The sequence below is a fragment of the Lithobates pipiens genome, unplaced genomic scaffold (assembly GCF_037356315.1).
Source record: "Lithobates pipiens isolate NorthernLeopardFrog02 unplaced genomic scaffold, aLitPip1_a1.2 Scaffold_16, whole genome shotgun sequence".
Taxonomy (NCBI): domain Eukaryota; kingdom Metazoa; phylum Chordata; class Amphibia; order Anura; family Ranidae; genus Lithobates; species Lithobates pipiens.
Window position 1 is genome coordinate 96,974,360 of NW_027507748.1, and position 15,764 is coordinate 96,990,123.

A 15,764-nucleotide genomic window follows, 5' to 3' on the forward strand; every position below is an offset into this window, starting at 1 on the left:
TTTTTGAGTCCTGCAGGTGCAGTAAGTTGGCAGGGTGATATGATCTAAACCTTTCCAAATATGAAATTTAAGCTTTTTTTTGGATTTCTTCGTCATTGACATGTTCGATTATACATAAAAAAATTTGTAAGAGTCATTTAATTTTTTGGATGTTTGTCCAATTACATATTTATTTGGATTTATATAGTCTTCTGCTATTCTGCTATCACATTTGATGTATGCATTTAATAATGTTTAGATTAAATACAATAGATCAAATTTTTGAGAGTCGTTGAAATTTCATTAATTAATAATCCAAAAATTAATAAAATTGAGTCGTATTCTGTCTTTTGGGACTATGGTGCGTGGGACAAAGGTTGGGATTATGTCTTTTTGGAGTGGTTTTCGGGTTAGGGTTGTGAGTAATCCCACTCCTCCATGTCCAAATCTCTGAACACAGGCAGGTTTCCGTTACATCAGAGGGGGGGCACCCATACGTCACGGGGAACCCCGGGTTTCCCCTTGCGTCAGAGGGGGGCGGGGTCAGGCGACGGGTGGCCCCGCCCTCCGTATATAAGAAACGTCAGCCGCCGGAATGCCTGCAGTGTCTCCTCCACGGAGACAGAAGAAGGATGCTGCGCTGCGCTGGATGAGATGAGACATCGCTGGAGAGATGATCATCCGTCGCTGGATAGCAAGAGTGGATTTCCGCCACTGGAATCTTTTATTTTTTTGTAGTTTTAATAAAGGTATTTTTAAAAAGTGTGTTTGTTTGATTTAACCATTTTTTACACTTTCTTTGTGAAATGGTAGGGGTACTTTTGTACCCCCTTACCATTTCAAACAGGGGGGGCCGGGATCTGGGGGTCCGCTTGTTAAAGGTGGCTTCCAGATTCTGATAAGCCCCCCGCCCACAGACCTCCACAACCACCGGCCAGGGTTGTGGGGATGAGGCCCTTGTCCTCATCAACATGGGGACAAGGTGCTTTGAGGGGTCACAGACCCCCAAAGCATCCTCCCAATGTTGAGGGCATGTGGCCTGGTACGGTTCAGGAGGGAGGGGGGCCGCTCTCTCATTCCCCCCTCTTTTGCTGCGGCCTGCCAGGTTGCGTGCTCGGTTAAAGGGTCTGGTATGGATTTTTAGGGGGAACCCCACGTAAATTTTTAGTTAAATTTGACGCGGGGTTCCCCTTAATATCCATACCATACCTGAAGGGTCTGGTTATGGATATTTAGGGGGAACCCCACGTCAAATTTTTACATAAATTTGAGGCAGGGTTCCCCTTAATATCCATACCAGACGTGAAGGGCCTGGTAATTGAATTTGGGGGACCCCCACGCTTTTTTTCAAAAAATTTATACGATTTTTTAACAATGACTTTCAATGAGTGTTCTCTGTATTACGGGAGCTGACAATTCATAATAGCTGCGAGTGATATTAGAGGACTTTTTTTCCAGCATAAATGACACTTTGTGCAGGGACAGTTCTAAGCACCAGAAACATTAGCCCCTTAACAGGCATACTATAGACAACCCCCCCTACAAAATTTAAAGGAATATTCCACTTTTATTGTTTCACTTTAATCATTATTAAAATAACTGCTCCCGAAAAAACGGCTGTTTTTCTAAGTTTTTTTGCATTGATACATGTCCCCTGGGGCAGGACCCGGGTCCCCAAACACTTTTTAGGACAGTAACTTGCAAATTAGCCTTTAAAATTAGCAATTTAGATTATGAACGTTGGAGTCACATAGACTTTAATAGGGTTCTAAAGTATGCTATATACTAGCTCCGTCAAATATTCTTTATACATTCGACAGACACCATAAGCCTTCAAAGACAGATTCGACCGTAATTCATGTGGATTTTATGACGAATGCAATTTTTGAACGAAAAACACAATAAATAAAAAATAATTTCGGGAGTAACTAAATAAATTAAGTTTTCTGATGAAAATGAAATTCCGAAAAAAAAAAAAAAAATCTGCACATGTCTAGTTTTTAACAACATATCCCTTCTTTTACATTGATTTGACTTTCTTCTTGACCTGCTGACACCTGCCTTGATGAGACAGGATACTATTATATCACCATGTGAACGACTACTTATAATGCTAAGTCATTTTAGAATCACATGTATTAATATTATCAATCATAAACATAATACAAATTTTTATATTTAGGCCAAAAAATTAACATTTATTTGTCAATTTGCACATATGCATGAACTGGCATTTATTTTCCTTTAATAATATCAAACAAATATATTATCATTTGTAATAGAAAAAACGATATTTCCAAAATAAACTATCATAAGTAAAAAAACTTCTTTAGAAAACAAAACATATATGGTATTTTTTTCGACATTTTAGCTTCAAACATCGTAAGAAACAGTGCAGTGCAACAAAAATTTCCAGGAAGGTTTAACTGTTCTGATAAAACATTACAGATCTTGATAGAATGAGGTGTGAGTGTGTATTTCCTCTCTAGTGGTGTTTGGCTGAGGCATAGAAGTAGGAGGAGGGGGAGGCGGAGGAGTAGGAGCAGCTTGAATTGGGGGATAATAAGTTTGGGGCATATTGTATGGTGCTGGATTGAATTGTGGAGTGAACTGGGGAGTCATGAACATGTTTGGGCCACATGCATTGCTGTAAGAAGATGGACGATAACCAGATTCTTCCCATTGATTCCCATAGCGGATATTTTGGGGCTGGTTGAGGTTTTCGGAGGGTTGGGGATGTAGAATGGGAGGATTACCTTTCAGTTGGTATGATTTTATGATTTTCAAAATATCAATTCGAAGATCGCATTGGAATTCCCTTTTGACCTCTGCAATTTGAGGTATTAAACTTTTAGTGAAGGCAGCAATTTCCGAATTCTCAGTTTTTTGTGAATCAATGAGCTTTTTAACAAGATCAATGAATTCTTGATTGTCAGGGTTTTTCTTTGTTTTGCCTTTTGTTGACCTTCTTGGAGGAGGCTCCGGTGTTTCCCTGTCATCAACATATTCTTCTGGTTGTGGTTCTGTGGTAGTGCTTGTTTCGGGAATAAGCTCCTCTTCCCCACTCTCGCTACTGAAGTTGTTGTCTGTTCTTAAATAAAAAAATGATTACACAGTGTTACTTGAAAATTGCAGTTATTTAGATACCTTTATTAGCAAAAAACAATCATTTAGAAAATTAGGGATAATTGTAATACTTACTGTCTCTCCAGCATAACTGGTCTTAAAAAATCCAATTCGTAAAAATGGCAGTAAATTCTTCCCTTTCTCGCGCCGGATCCACTCCTGATTTGCTGCTGTTTTACGAGTTCACGCTTGTAATTATCTCGCAACGTTTTCCAACGCTGTTTTATTATTTTTACTGAAAGGCAAAAAATGTAAGCATTATGGTTATGGTAGGTGGTTTGTGATTCTGAGGGGTGGGATTAGGGTTATGGTGGGTGGTTTGGGATTATGAGGGGTGGGATTAGGGTTAGGAGTTTGGGATTATGAGGGTGGGATTAGGGTTATGGTGGGTGGTTTGGGATTATGAGGGGTGGGATTAGGGTTATGGTGGGTGGTTTGGGATTATGAGGGGTGGGATTAGGGTTAGGAGTTTGGGATTATGAGGGTGGGATTAGGGTTATGGTGGGTGGTTTGGGATTATGAGGGGTGGGATTAGGGTTATGGTGGGTGGTTTGAGATTATGAGGGGTGGGATTAGGGTTAGGAGTTTGGGATTATGAGGGTGGGATTAGGGTTATGGTGGGTGGTTTGGGATTATGAGGGGTGGGATTAGGGTTAGGAGTTTGGGATTATGAGGGTGGGATTAGGGTTATGGTGGGTGGTTTGGGATTATGAGGGGTGGGATTAGGGTTATGGTGGGTGGTTTGAGATTATGAGGGGTGGGATTAGGGTTAGGAGTTTGGGATTATGAGGGTGGGATTAGGGTTATGGTGGGTGGTTTGGGATTATGAGGGGTGGGATTAGGGTTAGGAGTTTGGGATTATGAGGGTGGGATTAGGGTTATGGTGGGTGGTTTGGGATTATGAGGGGTGGGATTAGGGTTATGGTGGGTGGTTTGGGATTATGAGGGGTGGGATTAGGGTTAGGAGTTTGGGATTATGAGGGTGGGATTAGGGTTATGGTGGGTGGTTTGGGATTATGAGGGGTGGGATTAGGGTTATGGTGGGTGGTTTGGGATTATGAGGGGTGGGATTAGGCTTAGGAGTTTGGGATTATGAGGGTGGGATTAGGGTTATGGTGGGTGGTGTGGGATTATGAGGGGTGGGATTAGGGTTATGGTGGGTGGTTTGGGATTATGAGGGGTGGGATTAGGGTTAGGAGTTTGGGATTATGAGGGTGGGATTAGGGTTATGGTGGGTGGTTTGGGATTATGAGGGGTGGGATTAGGGTTATGGTGGGTGGTTTGGGATTATGAGGGGTGGGATTAGGGTTATGGTGGGTGGTTTGGGATTATGAGGGGTGGGATTAGGGTTATGGTGGGTGGTTTGGGATTATGAGGGGTGGGATTAGGGTTAGGAGTTTGGGATTATGAGGGTGGGATTAGGGTTATGGTGGGTGGTTTGGGATTATGAGGGGTGGGATTAGGGTTATGGTGGGTGGTTTGGGATTATGAGGGGTTGGATTAGGGTTATGGTGGGTGGTTTGGGATTATGAGGGTGGTATTAGGGTTATGGTGGGTGGTTTGGACTTTAGGGGGTAATATGGTAATGAATACCACAATTCAGAATATGAATAGTTTGGGATTTGAACCACTTACTTTTCTCAGCTTTTCTTTTGTTGGATAATGATGTCCAATTTTCAATATGATGCTCAGCCACATCATTCCATCCAGCCTTTTTCTTCAGGCGGTTTGCATAGAAGCAGTGTTTTTTGTCCCAGAGTTCTGGGTGCCTTCTCATGGTGTCAATGAACTCCTCTGGATCTCCAGTCTCTGAGGACTTTTCAGCTTCTGCAGCTGATCCTGCAGCTGTTGGCTGCATTTCAAAAGATTGCTCTGCCATGATTTAATTTGTCACTTGTCTGACTGATCTCCTCTCCTGTTCCAAACAGGATTTCCTGGTATCCCAGCATCCTATACTCTACTGTGGTCATCTGACCTTCCCATAGCTTCTGGGCGTTTTTAAAGCGGTATTACCGCGTTTTTACAGCGCTACTCATTATTTTCAATGGGGATAGGCGTTTTTACAGCGCTATTTTTAGCGCCCAAAAGAAGCTACAAAAAAGCTGTTTACAGGATTTTTCACAACGCCTCAGTGTGAAAGCACCTCAGGCTTCCACATTGAGAATACTGGGGCAGGATTATTTCAGGCGTTATTTTGGCGCTATTTTTAGCGCTAAAACGCCTTAAAAACGCCTCAGTGTGAAAGGGGCCTTAAGGTCATCTGATCCTTTTGGGTAGCCTTGATAGCTTGAGTGAATGTCCTCCGTAAATAATAGGCCTTAAAGGAGGCTATGACTCCTTGATCCATTGGCTGAAGTAGTGATGTTGTGTTGGGGGGGGGGGTAGAAATACCACCTTTACATTGCAGTGCAAGTCAGCTAAAGTGTTTGGATGTCCAGGGGCATTGTCAAGGAGAAGAATAATTTTGAAGGGAATGTTTTCCTTCAAGCAATAACGTTCAACAGCAGGGACAAAATGGTTCGAAAACCGATCTTCAAAGATTGTAGCTGTAACCCAAGCCTTTGCATTTGCCCTCCAAATAACAGGAAGAGATGCCTTGCGCTGGGATTTAAGAAGTGATGCACTAACAAAGGCTTTAGGTTTAAATCCCCAGATGCATTACCCCCAAGTAATACAGTCCTCTTTTCAAATGTAGGTCCTAGCTGGCATTTTTTTCCAAAACAAACCTGTTTCATCTACATTAAAAATGTGTTCTGACATATAACCTTTGTTGTCAATAATAGCTTTCAATATCTTTGGAAAATCATTTGCAGCACTTGCTGCTTCACCCTGAACTCTAATGTTATGCAAATTAGCTCTTTCTTTAAAGTGATTGAACCAACCCCTACTTGCACCAAATTCTTCATTGCAGTCATCTTCTCTTGGATTGTTCACCACTCCTCGTCTGCGGGTCAGAAAAATACACCGACACCGGGATGTGGTAGACACACTTCTCCAGACTTGGTTCCCAGGTAGAGGAAGAGTTGGGCTACATGTGGACAACATTTGGGGTCCAAGGGACCCATGGCCGGCTGGTACGTTTCCCCAAAGGGACCTGTCAAACCAAAAATGTACCCAGAAAAATAGACATTTAACACTGGCGGCCAGCCTGGGATGTTATATCTCAGGACCCATTAACGACTCCAAACTTTGCATACCGATAGGGGACACTCTAGGCTACATTCATACCAAGTTTGGAGTCACTGTGACCCACGGCAGCACGGTACAGAGTCCCCAAAAATGACCGTTTAACATGGGAGTCTAAGACGGTTAATGGTCGGCTTTGAAAATTTGGTTCTCACCGGTCTTACGGTACCTGGTCCTCAGACTTGGATTGTAGGTAAGGGGCTATATGTGGGCCAAGTTTGGGGTCCAGAGGATTGAAGGCCGGCCGGTACCAGGTCCCCAAATAGTTACCGTTTAACATGGGAGTCTATTGAAGCAGTACCCGGCTTGTAAAAATTGGTACTCCCCGGTCTTACGGTGTATGGTCCCCAGAATTGGCTGGTCGGTAGATGAGGAGCTGGGCTACATGTGGACAAAATTTGGGGTCCAAGGGACCTATGGCTGGCCGGTACCGGGTCCGCAAAGGGACCAGTCAAACCTAAAAATGTACCCGGAAAAACGGACATTTGACACTTGGCTTGAAGGGGAGGGGTGGTCGGTTTGCGATGCGTTATCTCAGGACCCATTAACGTTAGGGACCCCAAACTTTTCACACTTGTAGGGGACACTCTATGCTACATTCCAAGTGGAGTAATTGTGACCTATGGCCACCCGATACCGGAAAGCCGCGGGAGTGTTTTAGCTCCGGTAGACCGATTTTTGGGGGCTCGTATCTCGGGCCCCCTTGGACTTAGAAACCCCAAATTTGGTGTGCAAGCTCGGGGGACCTAGCACTACAACATATACAACGTTTGTGTTGCTGGCATTTATGGTTCGGAAAATTGTAATTTTCAGATCTAGAAAACAGGTCAACTTTCAAAGTTAGGGAGAGACAGAGTGCTGTGTGGTCAGAAAAAAACAAATTTTTGACCCTTTTTGTCTGCAGACCCCAAATTTGCATGAGTTTTGCAAGTTTGCATGAAGGTAGAAGCGGTCCTAAAACCCCCAACTACCAAATTTGAAGTTTCTAGGACTTATGGTTCCAGAGATATAACAGAGAAACCGAAAAAGTTCATACCGACCAAGGGGCACTATGGGTCTGGTTGCAGTCTAGCAAGCTCTCGGTACCACCCCCCGCGTAGTGAGCTGCCAAGGGTCGGTATCTTTGAGGGTCCATATCTCCCCCATACTTTGAGCTACAGACTTCAAACTGAGCATGCTGGTAGCGATGGATGTAGGCTACAAATACATGGAGCTGGACTCTCCGCTAACCTTCAGGTCCCAAGTTATGACCGGTTACACTTCCAAAGTTTGGTCTGGAGACCCCAACTTTTGCATGGAAGTAGAAGGGGTTCTCAAGCCCCCAACTACCAAGTTTTACGTTTGTGGGACTTATGGTTCCGGAGATATAACCGAGACAACCGACAAAGTTCATACCGACCAGGGGGCACTATGGGACCGGTTGCGGTTTAGCGAACTCTCGGTACCACCCCTGCGTAGTGGGCCACCAATGGTCGGTACTTTTGAGGGTCCATATCTCCCCCATACTTTGAGCTACAGACTTCAAACTTGGCACGCTGGTACCGATGGATTTAGGCTACCGAAAACATGGAGCTTGAACCTCTGCTAACCTTCAGGTCCCAAGTTATGACCAGTTACACTTCCAAAGTCACCCAGGATTGGGGTACCTTAAGCCTGGACACCTATCCGCCCACCCTGGGGACACTCGCCTTAAGCCCGGTACCATGGTTCCATTGCCCCCTCGGTCCCCCACCCAAGCTGGCCCACGACCCTTAAGCTTGGGGAGGGTCCACGTTGCCTACCCAAGCTGTCCAGTGAATATTAAGCCCGGTAGGACCTGTTCGGGGGATCCATTTAGGAAAAAGGAGATAAAATGTTGGTTAACGGCGCAAAGAGCCCCTGAGGGGGTGGTTCCAAGCTGGACAGTTTTTCGGCCAGCTTGGCGTGAAGAATCGACCCGAGTGACCTACTTTGAGCTCCTGTTTCTGGCGAACCGCTGGGTAGAAACCCACACAACTACTTGAGCGTGGAGTATACCAGGAGTACTACCAGCACACCATTTGGTGGCCGTGGACTCACGGGAAGTACCCGAAATCAGTTCCTGAAGTTCGCAAAGTAGCCAATTTGGTAAAAACATGGGTCAGCTTGGGGCGTGATAGCTTGGGGCGTGCCTGGGACCTCCAAAAAGAAAAGGGGGGGGGGTTAGAGATAAGGAGAAAGCTAACAATTTTTTTTTTTTTTTTAGGGTACAGTTATATATCTTTCTTGGGATGAAAATATGCACACAAAATATATATATTATGTATCTCTCGCTATATACATTTAGCAACATATAATTTGTTTCATTAAAATATATATATATATTTTTTATATATATATTTTTTATATATATAATCTCTCCCTCTCCCTCTCCCTCTCCCTCTCCCTCTCCCTCTCCCTCTCCCTCTCCCTCTCCCCCTCCCCCTCCCCCTCCCCCTCTCCCTCTCTCTCTCTCTCTCATATTTTCTCTCTATATTATATATACTTTTAAATAAATACATTATATTTCTTTTCTTACATCAGGGGGCACAGAGCCATAGTACTTACTAAGTGGGTTATAGGGCCACTGATAGGTGATAGACACTGGCACGCCCTAGGGCAAGAAGTGTACTCTCTATATAACCCCTCCCACTACTGGGAGTCCTCAGTTTTTTCGCCAGTGTCTAAGGTGTTGGTCACGAGTAAAGATGTGCTGAGCTCCACTGGAAGCAATCCTTGCTGGGGCTAGCCATGCTGACCGGATCGTTCAGATGTCCTTTCATGGGCTAAAGGAATGGTACCTGGGCCTCGTGTCTGAAGAAACAAGGTTTTGCTTGCGAATGCTTCTCTTTTTAGAGAGCTGGACCCTGGGATCCAGTATTTTTGGTAGTTAGGTTATAAAGTTTTCACTGGCAGGGTGCTGTTGCAGGTCCAGGATTGTTGGTAACCTCTAGGTTCCCCTGTTCCTGAAGGTTTCGGACCCCACCGTGAAGGGTGAGCGAGGAAAGATAAGTGGAGATTTTCTTAAGAATTTATCTTTTATAAGTTATACTGTTGTCATGCCTATGTGTCACCACTGGGGGCTGTATTGACCACTCACTGATGCTGGAAACAGTGCTGTATCAGAAGTCTTCATTTCTCCTCTCCTCCGGCCACAAGCAGATCCTCCGGTAAGAAGAGGGGTCTGCTTCTACTCCTGTGCCCCCCAATGTTGTTTTTTTTCTGTTTGGGGAATTTATATGCCAAAAGCATTCTTTAAAAAAAAAAAAGTATTTACTCCCCCCGCCACCATAGCTTTCTTCATCAATGAGAAGGAGAGCGGCTACCATACGATCGTAGCCCATACGCTCAAGAAACGCGTCGCATTCCAGTGATGTCATCTCTCCGCGTCTGCTGCTCTCCACGCTTCCTATGCTCCAAGCCTCATTTTAAGTCCTATCTCCACCGCGGCCGGCTTTTCCATCATGCGGTGTAAAGAACGAATTGCCTCCAGAGCGCAGCAGAGAGGATGAAATTATGACGATAACTGACAATCTCCCCTTGATGAACAATTCTTATATTTACATGCTCATGATCACATAAAATGTGAGTTGCCTGTGCATTTTTTTACTAAATAAATTGTGTGGTAAAATTACACCCAGAGACGCCCCTCTCCTTGCTTAAATCTTGATAGGAGAGTCCAGTCTACTTCCACCACTCATTGAACACGCTGTGCTCAGCAAAAGCCACCTTTTGAGGAATATTTGGATCGAATAATTCAAGAAATGAGAAACCAATCGCAAAACCATGCCACAAAAGATGATGAATTCCTCAATATCTCAGACCCTGATGTGATGTTTTTGAGAATGTTACTGTGTGTAGTCAGGGAAATTCCTCCTGATAAGCGTACAGAAGTCAGGGGCGATATACATGCCTATCTTACGTATATAGTGTCTGCTTGCAAAGAGCAACACCCATATCCAAGATTAAAGCCATGGGGTCTGGGTTTTAGTACACCTAGTGGCTCTTTGAATAAACCAATGCCAAGTCATCAGTACCATGAGACCACACCTGCCATGAACCCATACGCAGCACTGCCACCAACGTATACACCTTTCCCATCTCATCCTGGTTTGCAAAGAATGCATGTGCACACCACACCCAGTCAGTTCACCCTCATCTTCATAATCAGGATCACCTATATCGGCAGTGAACCAAGCCATTCTTCCCTACGTTCCCCTTACCCAGTTTATGAAAACTTGTAGTTTTGTTATTTTTATTTTTCAGTTTTTGGTAATGCAATGTTATTTATACCTTTAAACCAGGGATATGCAATTAGTGGACCTCCAGCTGTTGCAGAACTACAATTCCCATGAGACATAGCAAGACTGACAGCCACAACAATGACACCCAGAGGCATGATGGGACTTGTAGTTTTGCAACAGCTGGAGGAATTGCATATGCCTGCTTTAAACTAACTAATGTTTACAACCCCTTTAAGTTAAGAAGACCAAATTTAGGTTCCTGACACTTTTTCGGTGGGGCCATCTCTCAGGAGAATGTTGCACACATTCTGAAGCACTTAATTTAAAAATGAATGCCTGATGTTGCTACCTGCACCCCTCTTTTGAACAAGCCATTTGTTGTTTATATCTTTTGGGATGTTATCTGTTGTAGTGAGTCGTGTTTTACTTGAAAATTAAAAACTATTTATCGATATTCCAAAGGAATAAAAATCTTTCTACAGATGCAAGCATCAATGTTTTGTAATGTTTTTCTATATTTTATACCCTTTAGTTAATTTACATAGCACAGAGAAAAATAAATTCACTTTAATTGGACAAAGTTGTCAACTACTTTATTTCAAATAAAAATGTAAACAGTAATAAGAAGAAAGTTGATGCAAATGGGCTACAAAGAAAATACTAAACATAATCATACTGCCACAGTAGCTGTCCATCGTCGGCTATGGAAATAATCACAAAAATTATCACGGACTTGTAGCGCATGATTGCTTGGGCGAGTGGTAGTAACACAGCCTCTGTGTTCTTCACAAACAGGTAACGGGCATTCATTGGGCGCAATCTCCTTTCCCCTTAGAAAGGTATGGAGAACGCAGCATGCCAAAACCACACTGACCGCGTGATCCACTGCAAGGTGCATTGCAGTCAACAATGTACGCCATTTGGCGGTAAAAATACCGAATGCGCACTCCACCATTCTGTGTGCACGGCTCAGACGGTAATTAAAAATGCGCTTCTTGGCAGTAAGACCATGCCTCGTATAGGGCCTGAGAAGGTGAGTGGATAGGGCAAATGCCTCATCTCCTAGCACTACTAGGGACAGATCTGGTCCAGCAGTACCAGGTAGAGGCCTTGACTGTGGTATATTAAACTCTCCATACTGCAAATTCTGTCCCATCATGGAATTACTAAAAATTCTCGCATCTCCAGAACTCCTGTAAGCTCCAACGTCCACCACTATGAAGCGCATGTTTGCGTCACTCAGTCCCAGCAGGACAATGGAGAAGTACTTTTTGTAATTAAAATAGCGGGAACCTGAGTTTGGTGGCTTGATGAGCCTGATATGTTTCCCGTCTAAAGCCCCGATACAATTTGGGAAGTTAGTCTTCTCCCAAAATTCCTCCGCTATCTCTTCCCACAGACTGGCTGTTGGTTCCGGCATGACTGTGTTCCTAAGCTCCTCCCAAATGGCAATACAGGTGTCATGTTCTATAGTCGACATTCCCATTAGGTACTAATGATGAAGGGAGGTAAAACTCGCTCCAGTGGCAAAATATCTGCAATACAAAATTGAGAACAATTCAGAAAATATAAAAAAAAAAAAAAAAGGTATACAATATATATAGATGTGACTTTTTTTGTTATTAAAGTGTTGTATAGATCAGGAAAATAAATAAATAAATATATATATATATATATATAGATGTGTATATATACACACACTATTGTCAATAATATTGGTAAACCTGCATGTGCATGAATTTAAGCATATGTTCAAGATATGGAAATCCTACCTTAAAGTAAATAACAGCCGTTTTTCCTCACTAATGCATCGTCTCATGTTGGTACTCTGTCTGATGAGGTGTCCTCGAACAAGTCCCAACAATTCATCAAAACTCACCACCGACATCCTCATGTAGTTATAGAATTTGTCTCCGTGAGTTCTCAGTTCACCAAAGATGAGGGCAAAGTAGCTGATAGAAAGACGTTGTGATGGTTAAACGGTGCGCCCAGTAACGACCAGGACATCTCCACTGCCATCAAACTACTCATACATGCATTCATCTTGAACGATCTCCGCACAATACACAGGACACTGCTCTCACTGAAAAACTCCAACACACACTCAGCCAGTGAACAAAGAGACAGTAAATAGATGGTTTGACATGCAGAGGACCAAAGTGCATCATGGGCAGATTCAAGGGACCAAAAAAAAACCCAATGCTATGGGAATTACTACCGCAGCTAAACGCAACCACATGTAATCGCACTGTACAAATGCAGCTGATCACAGTGCCTGGAGTCTTGAATTTCAAAGAACAAATTATATGCTTTTAACTGCGGCAGAAGAGCCGTCCGTGTGAAAGGGGCCTGAGATGGAGTTTCTGTGCCATTTCCCAGTATGTAGCACATTTGGAAGTTGTCATGTTATTTAATATTGCAGTTTCAGTGGCCCACTTGATCCGAGGTTTAGATACATTAAAAGCAAGTTTATCATGCAGACAGTTATAAAACAGGGATATTCCCTTCTTTTTGACCCCTTTCACACCACACCGCCGATAGCGTGGGCGGGAAAAAAAACACTATTTTTAGCTGCATTTTACCGCCGGATTTGCGGCGCATTTCGGCCGCTAGCAGGGCACTTTTACCCCCGCTAGCGGCCGCGAAAGGGTTAAAACCGCCGGCAATACGCCGCAATAGCATCTGGCGGCCTCGTATGAACCCCATCTGGTCTGGTTTAACAAGAGTAGTAAGGTATGATTGAAGCCTGGTGGACATAAGTTTTGCATATACCAACATTGAGGAGCGAAATTGGCCTAAAGTTTTGTACATAAGCAGAGTCCTTCCCCGGTTTTGGTATGGTGATAATATTTGCAGTCAACATTTCTGCTGGGAAGGAGGCCCTGGAAACAGTGGCGTTGAACATATGTTTGGTTAGATTATGGTGGAAAAGTTGATAGAATTCAGAAGAAAATCTTTCGGGCCTGGGTGCTTTGTCATGTGGGAGTAACTGAATAACTTTCAAAATTTCTGCTTGTGTAAAGGGTTTATTAAGAAGTAATCTGTCTTCTGAGGAGAGGGAGGGCAGGTCAGTTGAGTTTAGTAATTTGTCTATTGTTTCAGAGGTAGGTTATGGGGTGCCTTCCTGGTGCTGGAGGTTATATAGGGAGCTATAGTAAACACTGAAGGCATCTGCTATGTCCTGTAGGTTTATTCATTTCTGATCTGTTTTTGGGTGGAATACGTGGGGTAGTTTGTGTTTGGGCGTTTTATCTTTGATTTGGCCTGCGAACACTTTGTGTGCTTTGTTGCCATGGAGATAGAAATGAGCTTTCGTAGATCTAAGTTGTTTAATGTGTTGATCTGTTAGGATTGTTCAAAAGTCTTGCCTGGGTGAGTTTAGCCAATGTGTGTGGAAGAGGATTTTGTTTATGGGACTGCTCTAGAAGCTTGATCAAGGCAAGTATGTCATTCAGCTGCTGTGACCTGAGCCTCCTAGCAATGGAACTCTGCTTCATCAAGATACCACGTATAAAGGCCTTGTGCAAATTACACAACGTGAAGGGATCCGTCGTGGACGGAGCGTTTATTTCAAAATATTGTAGTGCTTTTTGTATTTGAAGCTTGTGCTCTGGACCAGCCATCAGCACTACTTTGTTACGCCATCTGTTCGCTATCGTCCCCAACCTCCCCTTTGCAGTGAAATGGACACAGGCGCGTGGTCAGACCACATTATGTTCCTGATTTCTGACATCTGAACATCCTGCAAAAGAAATTTATCAGTTAAGACCAAATCAATACGTGTGTACAGTAGGTTTTATGAGCATGCGAAAAAAGGGTAATATCTTTTTCCGCGGCATGTTGACAACGCCATACATCAAATAGAGTGGAGGAATCTAGGATGTTCGCTAGGGTTGCTCTGTGGGAGTGATTTGGAGAGAAACTTGATGTGTCCATTTTGCGATCTGCTATTGCGTTAAAGTCCCCACACATAATAATGTGGCCTTGACATAAAGGGCGGAACTTTTTCCAAATTTTGTTCAATGCTGAAACCGGTCTGATATTGGGCAAATAAACGTTGACAAGAGTAGAGAGTGTTGTTTATTTGTGAGTTCGTAGACTTTGTATGCAATGAAAGATGAAAAAAAAAAAAACACTTGAAGTATTAGTCTAGCTTGAATTGGGTATTAAATGACCAGGTTTCTGACTCAAATCCTGGGATATAGCTGGAGAATGGGTAATGACCGTGTACCAGAGACAGGCAATTGGGTAACTCACAAACAGTTAGTAACTGATGAAAAGATAAGGGAAAGGAAATAGAACTTACTTTTGCCTTGGGAATCAAAAACTTGGTTAGAGATGCCATGAAGTAAGTGACAATGTCTTAATTTAACTGTATATGTGTTGGAAAGACCTCTTCCATCCTTGTCAAGGGGAGTGCTAACCTTCTCTCCTTTTATACAACATGCGATTTCTGGTTTTAAACTTTTGTAAAAACATACACTGTAATATCCAAGTTTCTTCGGTAAAACAGTTGCTTTTACTTTCATGTTACGTTATTTACCTTATAAGTGGTATAAATATTAATTTACAAAAAGTTCTGAGCTACCTTTATTTTGCTAAAATTAAGGTGTGTGTTATACGCCAATAAATACGGTATAACACACACACACACACACAGTATCTCACAAAAGTGAGTACACCCCTCACATTTTTGTAAATATTTTATTATATATTTTCATGTGACAACACTGAACAAGTGACACTCTGCTACAATGTAAAGTAGTGAGTGTACAGCTTGTATAACAGTGTAAATTTGCTGTCCCCTCAAAATAACTCGCACAGCCATTAATGTCTAAACAGTTGGCAGCAAAAGTGAGTACACCCATAAGTGAAAATGTCCAAATTAGGTCCAAAGTGTCAATATTTTGTATGGACACCATTGTTTTCCAGCACTGCCTTAGCCACTGGAGTCCTCTCTTGTGCTCCTCCACCTTCCGTTTGAGGATGTCCCACAGATGCTCAATGGGGTTTAGGTCTAGAGACATGCTTGGCCAGTCCATCACCTTTACCCTCAGCTTCTTTAGCAAGACAGTAGTCGTCTCGGAGGTATGTTTGGGGTCGTTATGTTGGAATACTACCTTGCGGCCCAGTCTCCATAGAGAGGGGATCATGCTCTGCTTGAGTATGTCACAGTACATGTTGGCATTCATGGTTCCCTCAGTGAACTGAGCTCCCCAGTGCTGGCAGCAC

General features: G+C 43.2%; 1 protein-coding gene and 1 non-coding gene across 2 annotated transcripts; both read right to left on the bottom strand.

The window, feature by feature from the left end:
* Positions 1 to 2,421: 2,421 nt before the first annotated feature.
* Positions 2,422 to 3,560, bottom strand: LOC143984107 (uncharacterized). Its single transcript, XM_077484421.1, has 2 exons — positions 3,181 to 3,560; positions 2,422 to 3,070 (listed from the first exon to the last, which is right to left on the bottom strand). The coding sequence occupies exons 1-2, from the start codon at positions 3,192 to 3,194 to the stop codon at positions 2,422 to 2,424; spliced, it is 663 nt and encodes a 220-aa protein (XP_077340547.1). The 5' UTR covers positions 3,195 to 3,560.
* Positions 3,561 to 14,852: 11,292 nt separating this feature from the next.
* Positions 14,853 to 14,978, bottom strand: LOC143986291 (U6atac minor spliceosomal RNA). The gene has a single exon (XR_013276499.1). It is a non-coding gene; the product is annotated as a U6atac minor spliceosomal RNA (small nuclear RNA).
* Positions 14,979 to 15,764: the final 786 nt, after the last annotated feature.